Here is a 16043-nt window from a genome sequence, read left to right on the forward strand (position 1 = left end):
CCTCGTTCTTTCCAGCCCCTTTCAGCCTTTTCTTCTAGTCACACCCCTGCTTTGTGACTCCCTGCCAATCTGCAGAACAGATCTCTATCAGGGATCCTAGAACAACCACAACTGCCTAGAACCTAGAGCTACTGTCTACAAGGCACACACAGCCACCACACTTGCTTGGAATTCAGGGACCCCACAGAGTGGGCGACAACCACCAAAGACTGGAAGACTCACTCAAAAAAGATGAGACCAGATATCTACACCAAAAAGCAGTTCCAACATCATAACTCCAAATGTCTAAATCCCAGCACAAAAACACAAATATGAACAATCTAGGCAATATGTCTCCTCCAGAAGTGTACAACCCTATTAGATTAGGCCCTGAGAAAGGCAATTTAGCTCAAGCACAAGACAGGGACTTCAAAATGACAAGTATGAATATGTCCAAGAACTTTAAAGAGGATAGGAACAACTGCCTTAACAAAGACCATGAAATAGACAAAATAATGAAGGAAATAATGAAAGCAACTCAAGACATAAAAGCAGAATTTAAAAAAGAAATAGAATCACTGAAGAAACCCAGAGAATCAAACTGACCTTGAGTAAGAAAGACTAAGATCTAAAGTTATACATAGTTTTGTTTCCTGCACATACCATTACCGAGATCAGAAAGTAACACAGTAGTGAACAAATGCCCGGTTGTCAGAGATCAAGATGGGGCAGAGGACAACAGACAAGAAAGCTTGGCTGTGAAGGGCAGGCAACCACTATCCCAGGCTGAAATATTCTGTATCATATCGGTGTTAGGATCAAACCCCAGCTGTGGTACTGGTCTTTGTGATGGTTGTATATTGGCTGTCAATTTGATCAGCTCTGAAACCAACTAAAAGAGAGCTACTGGGCACCCTTGTGACGGATGCTCTTGCCCAGATTACCAAAAGTGGGAGAAACCACTCTAAATGTGGGTAGCACCTTCTTGTGGAGACCTGGATGAAAGCAGATGGCAGTAGGAAACTCTGCCTTCAGTCTGCTGTTAAGTTCATTCATCCAGCTACTGCCACTGACTGTTACATGACCTCACAGATATGCACATTCTCCAACCTTCTAGAGCAGACTGGAGACCAGCATCTCTCCAAGAACCTTCCAGGCCCTGGGCATCAGGATGGGACTACGGACACATCCTCCTTTGTAGACTGACCAACTACCAGATTCTTGGCCTCTCCAGTGTGAGACAGCCATTGTTGGGACAACTCAGGCCAAATCAACTAAGCCAACTCAGTAAGTTATATTTACTACCTATTTTAGGTTAGTACCTCTGGAAGGAAGAGGATAAGGCATAGAAATACACATGGTCTTTCTGTACAGCATCTGATAACATGACTTTACGATGTTCTTTTTTTTTTATTACAAATTTCCATTTCCTTAACTCCACATTTTCTGTGTGCACTTCTCATTCATTATTCTTCTCCCTGAAACAGCAGTCTTACTGACAGCCTTGCTTCTTCCTATTTCCTTCTCCCTTCAGTCCTTGCACCCTGGATTTTACCACCCCCCACCCCCACCAACAATGCTTTTGTCAAGGATGCCAGCAGCCTCCATTCTTACTACATGCTGGTCTTTGGCCTCTCAGCCATATCTGACTCAACTTCTTCAAACAATCTGCTCTGATCCAGGACATAGTTCCAAGTATTCGTCCTGTCCTACACAAGGTCCACACAGCTCTTCAGTGGCTCCTGCTCCACTGGCCTCCAAAGGGAGAGTCCTACTAGAGAGAGACTATGGGCATCTTTCTGTCACCTGCACTCACTGTCCAGGAGTCTCACTCACCCTCTCATAACTCTCAACACTGCCCATGTGTCAGAATTTCAATGTACATTCCATTGCTTCTGCTCCTTGTAAGCTCTCTCAGTTCTAAGATGACAATAGCTGTTTACAATTTTAGAATCAAAAAAGTCATAGTTCCACTACCATTCTCCACTAAACCAAAGCTAGGAAAGCAGCTGCTCTCAACTCTTCCTTCTCAACAACTGGCAGCTCGTTTCCTAATCACTCCAACCACAGCATTTCTGGGTCTCCTCTTTCTCCCATAGCATGTCAAGGCAAGAAGCAAGTCCTGTTTCTGTTAACAACACAGAGCCTTAAACCTCTTTTACTTCTTTCCTGATGTGTAAGTAGCATGAACAAAGCCCTGTGTGTACCATCATTAAGTGATGTATTATCCCATCATTCCTCTGAACCCTTCTCATGTGCCTGCCTAGAGAGAAATTTAGACATGTCCCATGACTTTTCTAACAATCCCTGTGGCGATCTGAATGAGAATGGACCCCATAGGCTGATATTTGAATACTTGGTCCCCAGTTGGTAGAACTATTTGGGAAGGGTTAGAAAGCATAGCCTTGTTGGAAGACTTACATCACTAGAAATGGACTTTTGGTTTCCAAAAGGCTACATCATCCCCACCTGGCTCTGCCCCTTGTCTGTGCTTATGGATAACAGGTAGGCTCTCAGCTACTGCTCCAGCACCAGCCTCCCTGTCTGCTGCCATGCTCTCCACCATCATGGTCATGGGCTCACCCTCTGAAACAAGAAAGTGAGCCCCAATTAAATGCTTCCATCTATAAGTTGCCTTGGTCATGGTGATTTGTCACAGCAATAGGAAAACAACTCAGACAGAACTTGGTACCAGGGACTGGGATGCTGATGTGACAGCCTGACCATACTGTTTATTGGGAAATTAGGGATTACTTTGGACCTTGTTCCAGGAAAGTGGTTGAACAATGTAACAGGAACCATCCCTAGCAGCTTGAAAGCCAGTAGTGCTGATAGCTGTGTGGACTGTAGAAGTCCATCTCAAGAGGTTTCAGAGAAGGAAAATATTAGCAAGTGGCTAGACACCATTCTCGTGGTACTTGGAAGAAGAATGTGGTTGGTTTTTGCTCCTGTGCTGAGAATCCGCCCCAGGCTACGTTGAAGAGTTCTGGACTAATTTCCCAGCAGAGGTGATTTCAAGACAGCCTAATATTGACTGGCACATGGTTATTAGTGCTCACTCTTAGGCAGGTCCGCAATGGAACAGTGCCAGTGGGGCAAAAGGAGATAAAAACTGTACAGTGTGAGGAGAAAGAGTCCCAGGAAACTTAATGGAGGAGCCATGGCTTGTGCGGAAAGGGATGAAGAGAGACCGGAAGAAAGGGAGTGGTACCGTCGGGGCAGGACTCCACCCAGCCAATCCTGTGAATAGAAAGGTCCTGAGGAATTGTCTGCTCCTAAAGTCAAAGTTTATGCAAATGTGATCCAAGGAGGGAGCCAGGTTCCAGATCAAGCAGGCAGCAGTTGGTAGCATTGGCCATGTGGTTCTGGCTATACAGTCGGCATGGATACAGCCATAAGGGGTTGTGGAATCTTTCTCTGAAGTTAAGGAAAGCTACTGGGGGCCAGGTGTGTGGCAGGGGAGGCCCTGATGGAGGCCCAGAGAGGCCACTAAGTAAAGGTCTGAAAGTGAAGCCTGGGTGCATTGGAGGATCCCAAGATGCTGGAGCCTTGGGATGTCTGCCAAGGAGAGCTACATACTGGGCGTGGAATCAGCCCAAGAGACAAATGTGTTGCAGTCAGCAGAGCCATTAAGACCTTTGCATGTGGTACATTTACACAATTTAAAGGCAAGTAGCTAGTCCTATACCTTTGGAGTTTGCCCTGCTAGGCTTCAGTCTTGCTTTTGTCCAGTATTTCCTCACTAGGCCCCTTTACTCTCTTCTGGAATGGTCATCTTTACTCAGTTCCACTGTATGTTAGGAAGTATCGGAGAGAACAGTTAACAATTTGACTTGAGTTTCTGTCCCACACTTTGCCTCCATATTTGTTCCCTTGAGTATTTTGTTACTCCTTCTAAGAAGAACCGAAGCACCCACACTTGGCCTTCCTTCTTCATGAGCTTCATGTGGTCTGTGAGTTGAATCTTGGATATTGCGATCTTCTGGGCTAATATCCAATTATAAGTGAGTGAATACCATGTGTGTTCTTTTGTGATTGGGTTACCTCACTCAGGATGATATTTTCTAGTTCCATCTATTCACCTAAGAATGTCTCGAATTCATTGTCTTTAATAGCTGAGTAGTACTCCATTGTGTAAATGTACCACATTTTTTGTATCCAAAGTGTGGGACAGAAACTGAAGGAGGGGCCGTCTGGAGACCATTCCACCTGGGTATCCATCCCATGTGCAGTCACCAAAGGTAGACACTGATGTGGATGCCAGGAAGTGCATGCTGACAGGAGCCTGATATAGATGTCTCCTTAGAGGTCTGCCAGAGTCTGACATATACAGAGACAGATGCTCACAGCCAGCCATTGAACTGATCAAGGGGTTCCCAATGGAGGAGTTAGAGAGAAGGAGCTGAAAGGGTTTGCAGCCTCATGAGGAGAGCAACAATACCAACCAACCAGAGCTCCCAGGGTCTATACCACCAGCCTGGAAACACAAAGGGAGGGACCCATGACTCCAGCTGTATATGTAGGGGAGGATGGCCTTGTTGGGCATAGGTGGGAGAGGAGATCCTTGGTTCCATGAAGGCTGGACACCGAATATGGGGGAATTCGAGGGTGGGGAGGTGGGAGTGGGGGCCACATCCTTATAGAAGCAGGAGGAGGGATAATGGGATGGGGGTTCCTGGGGGGAGGGAGGGGGAGGGGGGAGGCGGAATGGGGTAAGGGGATAACATTTGAAATGTAAATGAGTTTAGACTCTGAAACTGTGCCTAGACTGAAAGACCATAGGGACTTTAGAAGTTGGATTAAATGTGTCTGTCTGTCTATATGTCTGTCTGTTTGTGTGTATGTCTGTCTGTGTGTGTGTCTGTGTGTGTGTCTGTTTTATGTATGTCTGTCTGTGTGTCTGTCTGTGTGTCTATCTGCCTGTGCGTATGTCTGTCTGTGTGTCTGTCTGTGTGTCTGTCTGCCTGTGTGTGTGTCTGTCTGTGTGTGTGTCTGTCTGTCTGTGTGTCTGTCTGCCTGTGTGTGTGTGTCTGTCTGTGTGTGTGTGGTTTGGGTTTTTTATTTTTCTTTTTTGTTTGTTTGGTTTTGCATTATGATATGGCCACAAATCTATGGGATCAGGGAGTAAAGGAGTTGTATGCTGTAGTTTGAATGAGAATGCCCCCGCAATGGATCCATTTGAAAGCTTGGTCTTCAGTTTTAGATGGGAAGATTTGGATGTGTGGCTTTTGGAGGACGTGTGTCACTGGGAGTGGGCTTTGGGGTTTCTAAAGCCCACTGCATGCCCAGTTGGCATGTTTTCCCTCCCCTCTCCACTTATGCTTGTGGATCAAATGCAAACTCTCAGCTGCTTCTCCGGTTGGCTTTGGTTATGGAGTTTTGTCATGGCAATAGAAAAGTAATCAAGACAACTTCCATGTTGCCACTTCAAGTTAAAAAAAGTTTTGATTCGGTAATCAGACATGACCATTCCACAAACTGCCTAACAAATTTCTTGCCAGTTGGGCAGTGATGTGTGTTTAATTCCAGCACTTGAGGGCCAGAGGCATGGGGAGCTCTATGAGTTCAAGACCAGCCTAGTCTATGTAGTGAGTTCTAGGACAGCCCCTACACAGAGAAACCCTGTTTCAAAAAAGAAAAAAAAGAAAAAAAAAAAAAACAAGCCAAAAAACAATTGTTCCTCTATGCTAACCTTCAGCTTCTTGTGAAGGTACTCACCCAAAGCTGTCACATCAGGGGAAGGGAGAGGTGAGGGGACAGCCTGTCCTGGTGGTGCTTTCCTGAGACAATCCATCTCTCTGGCCTCTCAGGAAAGTATTGATGACAACCCCTCACAAGCCACTTCTGTAAACTCTTCTGGAGTCCCATTACCAAAGTAAAATCAAATAACTTCCCCACAGGCTAGACAGGCTTCCCATCATTACCACAGCCACTCAGTAACCTGTTCCCTGTAAAGAACATTTTGCCACTCTGGCTGAGTTCTCCTAACTGCAGTTGGTCAGAGACACAGGCTCCCCTGCTCCCCATCTGTCTACCTCTACCCCAGACTCACCACTCAAAGGAGCATTTGTCTTAGGAGTCCAGAAATGTCAAGAGATTAAAGGCAGGTTCTCCCCAAAAATCCCCTGAAAAATCTTACCCAACCTCCACCAACCAGTCTTTGTGGAGTGAGAAAAAAATCACCCTGGTTCTTGGCTCTCTGCTCTGGGCAGACATGCCACCCACATCCTAATCACCTCAGCATTGTCTCTTTGGCTTCTGGACTCTAAAAGGCTCAAGCCCTCTCAAGTTAGACACTCTGTGTCCTCAGCTTTTAATATGCTCAATGACATGTGCTATCACCTGGTCCTCATGCCACTGGGTCTAACCTAAAAATATGCTGGATGAAATGCCTGTGGCCATTCTCTGGCCATTCCTTCCTGGATACATATATAGACAGAGGCATCTGTATCACTGTGGCTGCCTGGCTAAGTTCCGGTGGGCTCTGAGGGCTGTAGATATCTGGTCAAATGGCACTTCATTTTGGAGAGGCTGGCAGGAATGTGGCCAATATGGAGCTGTTTTTAGGGTCTGTCTTTGTAGAAGTTGCCTTGTGATAGGTAAAGATGACAAAGTCCCATTCCTGCCTTTGTCCCTACAGTGCTCTGTATTAGTCTGCCATATCACTGTCACTGAGATACAGTCTTGTGCAGAGGACCTGTAGCCACATTTTCCTTTAACTCTTCATTTGCCTGTGATCAGCCCAACAAGCATTTGTTAAGCACCTGCTGAATTCCTAGTCCTGACATCACCTGGGTCCCTACAAACCCATAGGGGAGGCTCAGATACAGCTTCGGGAGTTCATGAAACAAGACACAGTGCTCCAGGGCTGTGTGGGTGCCTCTCCCTCAACCACAAACCACCTCATGCCCCACTCTCTAAAACCAAACACTTCTACCTATACAAAACCAAGGATCCATGTCACACCTTCTCAGACTCTAGCTCCAAGGCTCCTGCATCCTCATTCTCTCCTTTCCCAAGCTCATGAGCACTCTTCCCTGTCCCTGTCCCTGTCCCTGTCCCTGTCCCTGTCCCTGCCCCTAGCAGATGGCTCACAGGATTCTGTGACAGAGTAGGGGAAATAACAGTCTTCCTGGAAGACTGAGATTTGCTAAGGTTAGTTGTAGAATCCCAAGAAGAACCTTGAGTATACAGAGAAACAGTAATTAAATGGGTCACCAGCACCCCAGAGGCATTATCTTGGACATCCATCATGGCCCCATGGTGGTTTAGATGAGAAAGGCCTCCACAGTATCATAGATTTGGTTACCTGGGAGTGGCACAATTTGAAAGGACTAGGAGTGTGGCCTTGTCAGAGGAAATGTGTCACTGGGAGTGGTCTTTGAGGGTCCAAAAGCCCATGTCAAGCCTAGAGTATGTCTCTCTGCCTACAGATGAGGACACAGCTCTCAGCTACTGCTCCAGCACCTGGCTACCTGCCACAATGCTGATAATGGACTACATCTCTAAAACTGTAAGCAAGCCCCCAAGTAAATGCTTTCCCTTATAATAGAGCCTTGGGCATGGTACACAGCAATAGAAGACTAAGACAGCCACCAAACCCAGATGATCTTCAATTGCTGAGACAGACTAGACTCCTAATGAGAACAATGGAAGAAATGGAGGTTATATCTGACTTACACTGCCATATCACCATGCTCGAAAGAAGGCCAGATAGGCTCTCAAGGGAGGAACCTAAAAGCAGGAACTGAAGCAAAGGCCATGAAGGAGTGCTGCTTACTGGCTTGTTCAGCTTGCTAACTTATACAACCCAAGACCATCTGTCCAAGGGTGGCATCACCTACCATAGGCTGGACCTCCAAATCAATCACTAACTATGGAAATGCCTTATTGGTGCCCTACAGGTCAATTGTATGAAAGCATTTTCACAGTTATGGTTTCCTCTTCTCCAATAACTCTAGTTTGTGTCAAGCTGACAAAAAGACCAACCAGGACAGTGGGCAGAACATACAGAAAACAAACATGAAATACAAGCTCCAGGGGCGTCCCAGCAGGAGATGTGTGGAGAGGTCCCTGGGCCTCAACGCAGTCCTAACCCTACTCCACTTTACCTGGCCCTCAGACCTCACTGATCCTTGACTCAATCTAGAAAATTCCAAAGACGAGCATGCTAGTGGCTAACAGCAGGCTACAGGCCTGGATCCTGGGCAAGTTCATCAGCTTCCCTATAACCCATTTTTAATCATTTGTACAACAGGCCAACAGAAGTGTGGCATGACTCATCCCCACAGGCTGAACAAATGGCAGGCTCACAGCGTCATCTCCAAGAGTAACAGCAGCCCAGTCTCCTCTTGATAAAGGAGGCTGCAGGAGGGCCTAGGACAAGAGGGTGAGTTCAGACTGACCACCAGATCTTGATGGGACCCCTGAGTAAAGGGGTCTCTATTACACATCAGGCTAGGAGAACCGGCCGTGGGCCGGGCTCATGCTCTCAGTCACGCGTGTCCCTAAGAGAGACCCTCACATCCCGGGAGCTCCGGACCTCATCACGGCTAGGGCCAAGACACAACTCACATTGTAGAGGATGTCAGTCCAGCCCTCCATGGTGATACATTGAAACACTGTCAAGATGGCAAACAGGATGTTGTCAAAATTGGTAATGCCAAAGTTGGGTCCTGGCCAGTACTCCCGGCACTCAGTGTCACCCTCACACTGACGAGCAGGGGCCTCCTTGCCACAAGGAAAGTCACCCACAGGCTCTGCATCTGTGAGGAGAGAAAAGCAAACCTGAGACCTAAGTCTCTGTCAAGTCACCACCCCACCCTCCAGCAACTCCTGAATCCTCTCACTAACCTTACAGCTGCCTCCCCCTCAGCCTTGGTCTGCCCTCTGGAGCTCCTTGCTCACCTTCCCCCTCTCTCCCGGAACCTTCCCATTACCATGCAAATACGCTCAGGATAGACCCCTTCCTCTTGAAATCAGCAGTAGCAGACACTTGTAAGCTAACTCTGTGGCCTGACTTCTCTCTCCTAGCCTGGGGAAAAGGGAGAGGAACTGAGAAAAGCCTGATAAATGATCATTAAGTTTATTTCTCTTCCAATTTGCTTGATTAAGGCTTTCAGAGGTACCGTCGGTTGAATATTTGTGATCTTCTCTGCACATAGTGACAGTTCTGTTCGCTCCTCTGTAACTGAAAATTACAAAATCATGTCATTCCTGACATGATTTTTCCTTCACTTTCTTGTCTCATGGCACTGCCATAACTCCCAACGCAATATAGACTAGAGGCAACTGCCTATGGCTTGTTTTGTTTTTTACTTTAAAGGGACAGCTCTGAACTTACCACGATATTTAATATTTGCTGGGATTTGACAAAATAACTTAGTTCCAGTTTAATAAAGGATTTTTTTCTAATAATGAATAATTTAAATTTTAGCAGGAGCTTTCTCTAAAAGATCTAAAAGATGTGGTTCTCTCACTTTATTTAATTATGCCTCAACCATCCAAACACCCTCCAGCTTCTATCCAGCATATGCCCAGCCTGTGAGTGGAACTCACTGTAGCTACACTCTTGGAGCACCCAGGGGGCTGCCTGCCAGCATCATCCCTGCACTGACTCTCTCCTGCACTGGTTGTTTCTGCTGTTGCCTCTCCATCACACCAGTAGGACAGGAGGATGCTGCACCACGCTCAAAGCCTTCCCTCTGCTCTTCCCATTTCCCCGAACAAAGCTCAAGGTCTCAACCACAGCCCTGAAACCAGACGACTTCCTCTCTCTGTTTTCTTCTACTTTGCACTGTGCAGTTACTGTCCCTGGAACTGGGGTGCTCCGTCTGGGTGACAAACAGCTGTCCTCACCCTGCTCAAATCTCTGTTCATCTGTCAACTTTAGCAGAAAGGCCACCCCTGGGACCTTTTGCAGAGCTTGCCCCAAGCTATTCTGTACCAGATACTTTTGCTTCCTTCCTACATGGTTTTGGTTTTTTGGTTTTTTTTTCTGACAGTCTGAAGTTTTTATTCAGTGGGTCTCTGTGTCTAGAAGAAGGTGTTGGGCCTCTTGGTGGTGAAACGTGGCTTGTGCTGGCGTCACAACACGTGTTGGGGCAATGGGAATTTGATCTTGGAGTCCTGGAACTGCTTGACAGCTGGCCGGCAGCACTTGCCAGCTGCAATCTCTTCCACTTTCATGATCTGGATGGACTGTGTGACCGCGCCAGCAGTGGTCATGTCCCGGTACTCTCAGTACATGTTATGTGTGCCACTGTGGGAGTCGTAACACAGCCAGTTGCCGAAGTTCTTCACACGGAGGAGTGACTTCTCAAATACCTGCCTGCAGTACACAGTCTCCCCGGATGACTTCTTCATCTTCTTCAGCTGCGACACAAAGTACCAGAAGCAGGACTTGGCCACCACATGGTTGGGTGCAATGATTCGCATATGGTACAGTGGTGGTGGGTGGCATTTGGAGGCTGGCAAGCAGCGCACCACCACCTTGTATTCTCAAAGCGTGCCCGACACCTTCATGGCACTGCATACTCATTCACCACCACTCACAAAAGGACCCTAGATGTTTTTATAGTGTGACTTCACCCATGTGGTAATTTACTTATCCCTATTAATCAAGCTACTAGAATATAAGTTCTATTTCCTAGGTCTGGAAGCTCACAAGTCCCCGTGGCGAGAACAAGTGCCTGCCTCAGGGCCCTGCAGGGCTCACCTGTGCCGTTGGGGAAGCAGGCCTTATGGAATTTGCCCATGTAGAATTCAAGGCCGATGATGGCAAACATGAGGATGGCAAAGAATAGCAGCAGCCCGATCTGCAGCAGCGGGACCATGGCCTTCATGATGGACTTGAGGACCACCTGCAAGCCTGAAGTCAGAGCACAGCACGGGCACAGTCAGAAAGCAGGGGCAGCAGCATCAATGGAGGAGCGCTTAACAGTGAGTGTTCGTGTGGGCTAAACAGGCAAAGCGTAGGGCCTTAAAGAGAAGTGAGGTGCACGGTGTCTGAAAGTGGGGAGAAGGAAGACAATGGGTGCTGGAAGCCTGAATTCAGGACAAGGAATAGGCATGGACAAGAAAGGGAAAGGAGAATTCAGTATCTGAAGAGAGCAGAAAACCCTAAGGAAAAAGAGAATGAAACACGCAGAAGAGGGGCGGGAGAGATGGCTCATGGTAAGAGCACTGACTGCTCTTCCAGAGGTCCTGATTTCAAGTCCCAGCAACCACATGGTGGCTCACAACCATCTGTAATAGGATTTGATGCACTCTTCTGGTGTGTGTCTGAAGACAGCAAAAATGTACTCATATACATAAAATAAATCTTAAAAAAAAATACACAGAAGAAAAAGAAGCATCGTAAGAGGGAAGACCAGGGAATCTGGGAAATAAGGAATAGGAGATCCTGGGAAGTAAGTATGGCGTTTCCTAGTAGAGCCATCTCCTTAGGAAAGGAGGGTAATTCTCCAAAACCAGAAGTGCTTTGTCACTGACCTAGGACAGAGAACCCAGACAAAGGTCATCTTCAATCCCTCAAGCCTCCATCTTGGCCTCAACTCTAAGATATGGAACTGAACCCTTGCCTATTCTGAGCAGAACGGGAAGCCAATGAATGATTTTCTTGTAGTAGTCTCAGGACAACACAACACCGAGTCTCTGCCCCAGCCCTTAATAAGTGGAAAGCCAAATCTGTACTGAACTGAGGGACGAGTCATGAGGAAAAATCTGGTCCATCAGGCCTCCTCTTGACCACATTTGACCCCTTGAGTGGCACAGAAGCATAACTTGCTGACCACCTCAGCACAAGTCTCTCTGGGGCTAAGCCAAAGATGCCTTCCGCAGCCTTGGGTCTTCCCCTGTTCTACCACCTTACTTGGTCTCTGTTCTTCAATCCCAGAAAATGAAGCTAAGAAGTAGAAACCCAAACCAGGAAAAATAACAGGGCCACCCTCTGGGATTTGAGAAGAATAATCTGAAAGGTTCTTATAGTTTGAATCAGAAATGCTCCCCATGAGCTCAAGTATTTGAATACCTGGTCCCTAGTTTGCAGCATTGTTTGGTAAGGTTATTGAATTTTAGGACATAAAGCCTTCCTGGAAATTACATCACTGAGAAGGGGGAGTGAGACTTTATAGCCTGGCCCGTTTCCTGTTTTTTCCCTCTGCTTCCTATGTGTCTTTGAGATGTGATCCTTGGACTTCCTGCCCCTACCACTTGCTGCTATGCTTCCCCCACTGTGCTGGACTCGAACACTCTGGTACTGTAAATGAGAATAAACTCTTCCATAAGCTGCTTTGTGGCTGCGATGTTTATCACAGCAGTAAAAGATAACTAACACATGCCCGTTCCTTTTTTCTTGATGTCAAAAGTAGACCTCTCATGGGTAAGGGCGAAGCTCAGTGGTATGTGCTTGTAGTATCACAAGGCTCTGGGTTCAATCCCCAACACACACACACACACACACACAAGGGTTCGAAAGGCCCGATACTTAGCAGCCACGGCTTTGATGAGAATGGAAGAATTATATTGGACCTGGCTGTCTCAGCTGGACTTACTTGGAATTCCAGACACCAGCTTCAGGGGCCTAAGCACACGCACAGCCCTCAGGGTGCGCAGGTCAAAGTCAGTTCCAGCTGTGGCGAGAATCCTGGCAAGAATAATGACAAAGAAAGTAAGAGTCTCCACACTGAGTCTGTGAGAAACAACACTCACTCCAGCACCTGTGTGAGTCTATGAGAACCAACACTCACTCCAGCCCCTGTGTGAGTCTGTGAAAAACAACACTCACTCCAGCCCCTGTGTGAGTCTGTGAGAAACAACACTCACTCCAGCACCTGTGTGAGTCTGTGAGAAACAACACCCATTCTACCACCTGTGTACCATTTCTCCCAAAAGCAGTAACACATGCTTTCCTGTGTCCCCTACTACCTCACCATGAGCCAAAGCAGGTCACAGCCAGGCAAAGAGGGACAGAACTGACTCCTAAAGGAGTACTGACAAGGACTTCATCAGTATGCTGTCCCTAGTTCAAAGACATCATCTGAGTGGGCACTTAACCCACTCTCTAAGTAGCAGGTACACTCACCCCAACTGAGTCCACGCTTGACCCATATTCCCAAATCAACCCTAACTATACTTCCTGCTGCTCTGTAAAAGATGGCAATGTGCAGCAGCAGCAGGAGACTGGATTCTGAAGGATGCCTGAGCCACACCTCCCATCCCCCTTCTTCATGCTATTCTAGGGGAATTGGGAATGGAAGGAGGACTCAGAGACTCAGGAGATCATCATGGAGTGACATCAGCAGAAAGGCTGGAATCCTGTGGCAGCATCCTTCTGTAGATGCTTCTATCCTAGTGTTTATCACAGCAACAAGAAGTAAATAATGCATGTCTGGTCCTTTTTCCTTGCTGCCTGGCTCCCAGAGGTCAAGAGTAGAAAGCTCAGGGAAAACTGTACTTCTGACAAGACTGATTAGCCATGAACTAGTGAAGTTTTCTGATCTTGAAGACAGATATTTTTAATTAACTAAGCATGAAAACTAGTAAGACCCTATTGAGAGGAAGATAAGGCACTCTGCACTGTACCCCATCAGAGCAGCGTGTTCTGTGCTGCTGTTGCAAGTGACTGCACAGGAGACTCCCGCAGCCCTCACAGACTTCCTCAGGAGACTCCCTGAACACAGAGTTCATATGGCATTACTGCCAGGGCATTAGTCTACTCTGTCCACTTCATCCAGTGACCTAAGCTTAGATAGTTCCACATTAGCTTGAAACTGGGTCCACTACTTGAGTACATCTGACCCTGGGATAGTTGCCATGGTGATCTTCACTTCTCAGAATCTACCTTCACTCCATCATGTACACAGAAATGGCTGCGACATCATGATCCAAGAGCTGCTCAGAGCAATGAGTCAGAAGAAACTCCCAGACTTGGCATCTGAACTCATTCTGCCCCCATCTCTCAGATACAGGTCAACTTGTACAGAAAGGAAAAGTTTACAGCCAGTATCCCAGGACAACCACATGTACTACCCCTGACCTGACAAGCAGCCAGGCAGGAGCCTTGCTCCTCCTTTTGAAGAGAACAACACACAGCTATGTGGGCCTACAAGCCTACCCAAGCCTAGCCCTACATCCAGATAAATGGCAATCCTACAGTCTTAGTCAGGGTTTCTATTCCTGCACAAACATCATGACCAAGAAGCAAGTTGGGAAGGAAAGGGTTTATTCAGCTTACACTTCCACACTGCTGTTTATCACCAAAGGTGGCCAGGACTGGAACTCAAGCAGGTCAGGAAGCAGGAGCTGATACAGAGGCCATGAAGGGATGTTGCTTAGTAGCTTGCTTCTCCTAGCTTGCTCAGTTTGCTTTCTTATAAAACCCAAGACTATCAGCCCAGGGATGGCACCGCCCACTAATTAGGCCCTGCCCCCTTGATCACTAATTGAGAAAATGGCCTTACAGCTGGATCTCATGGAGGCATTTCCTCAACTGCAGCTCCTTTCTCTGTGATAACTCCAGCTTGTGTCAAGTTGGCACAAAACCAGCCAGTACACCTAACATACTCCCTACTACAGTCAGCCAGCCAGAACCAGATATACCCAAGCCAGCCCAGCTCAACCACCAGCCAGGTAATTGTCTCGCCTTCAGATAAGCCAACACGAAGCACTGGCTCACAGCACTTTTAGACATCCTCACCCAGCCTGACAGTCAACCGGGAATCAAACAGAATACTTGATGCTGAAGAAGTAAATGAATGGAATACTATATACTTGATGATGTCTACACAAACTTGGATAAGTAAGAGTGGAATGCTCTAGTCTTGAAGATGGTAGTTTTAGCTAATTCAATCAGATGAAAAGACGGAGAAGAGTGACCAAAGCTTATGAAGCCTATGGGACAAGAGAAAGCAAAGGAAAAATGTGCACGTGAGAGCTCCAGGGAGTGAGGCACAGCGAGGCCCAGGAAGCACATTTAACAAAATAATAGCTGAAATGTGTTCAACTTGGAAAAGATGGGGCATCTGGATTCATGAAACCATCAGCCTAGAGAAACCTGACTCTCTCCAAGACATATTAGAACCTAACAGCCAAAGGTAAAGACCAAAAGAGAATTCTCCAATCCCATATTAAGGAGTTATATATAAAGGACTCCTGCTACATGATGGTAATGTCTCAGGACAAACCTTGGAGGCAGAGAGAGAACAGGATATAGTCAGAATATATCCTGAAAGGGAATTCTGAGTTGCACATACCCAGCAAAGCTACCTTAAGAAATGAAGAAATAAAGTCTGTCTCACATAAGCAAACACAGACCAGCCCTATGACATAGGATTAAGGAAATCATTTATCTATAGGTGAAAACAGTCATCATGAAATAGATAGAAACGTAGAACTTACTGGTAGAGAAGACACACAAATGAGAAAGGGAAGAGATGCTTATCACTATAGAAACCACCAGACTATAAAGATTAGTTCAAAAAAATTAGAAAAAAACAAAAGATATATATATATATAACAGCCAAGAAGTAATTAATATGACAGGAGTCCCTCGTTTCCTATGAATAATGATCTTTAATTTCAGTAAATCCCTCAGTAGACTGGCTAAATGGATTTAAGAAGACAGCCCAACTCTCTGCTACAAGGAACTACACTGCCTCAAGTAACATCACAAACAGGACAAAGAGAGCCAAAGAAGGGAACTGCACCACAATGAGAGGAGGGGTCAGCAAGAGAAGACGACAACTGTAAACACACGCGGAACTGTAAACACGGGACTAGACAAGGGCATGAGGCAAATTCAAGATCTACAGGGGAGACAGGCTCCACAGCAATGACGACTTAAGGCCTCAGAATCCCACTTCTATCAAATGGGCACATCTCCCACACAGAAATCAAAGGGAACATCAATTAAATGAGGTCTAGACCAAATGAACCTAAGCTAGTTACAGAACACTTCATAGCACAGTTCACATTTACAGTTTTCTCACCACATAAAACATCCTCCGGGAGAGACCATATTCTAGCCAGCACAATCACAGCATGCGTCTTTTCTAACCACAATG

General features: G+C 46.6%; 1 protein-coding gene and 1 pseudogene across 3 annotated transcripts in view; both read right to left on the reverse strand.

The window, feature by feature from the left end:
* Cacna1b (calcium voltage-gated channel subunit alpha1 B) overlaps nt 1-16043 on the reverse strand; it is a 164839-nt gene that overhangs the window by 121505 nt on the left and 27291 nt on the right. For all 3 annotated transcript variants that reach the window (XM_028772872.1, XM_028772871.1, XM_028772870.1), the window contains exons 4-6: nt 12534-12625; nt 10697-10849; nt 8554-8744 (exon numbers count right to left, since the gene is read on the reverse strand). In XM_028772872.1, the coding sequence (XP_028628705.1) occupies nt 8554-8744; nt 10697-10849; nt 12534-12625 (436 nt within the window). The remainder of the gene's footprint in view (nt 1-8553; nt 8745-10696; nt 10850-12533; nt 12626-16043) is intronic.
* Nucleotides 10015-10503, reverse strand: LOC114625562 (annotated as a pseudogene).

Source organism: Grammomys surdaster, unplaced genomic scaffold (genome assembly GCF_004785775.1).
Source record: "Grammomys surdaster isolate TR1022 unplaced genomic scaffold, NIH_TR_1.0 219, whole genome shotgun sequence".
Classification (NCBI taxonomy): domain Eukaryota; kingdom Metazoa; phylum Chordata; class Mammalia; order Rodentia; family Muridae; genus Grammomys; species Grammomys surdaster.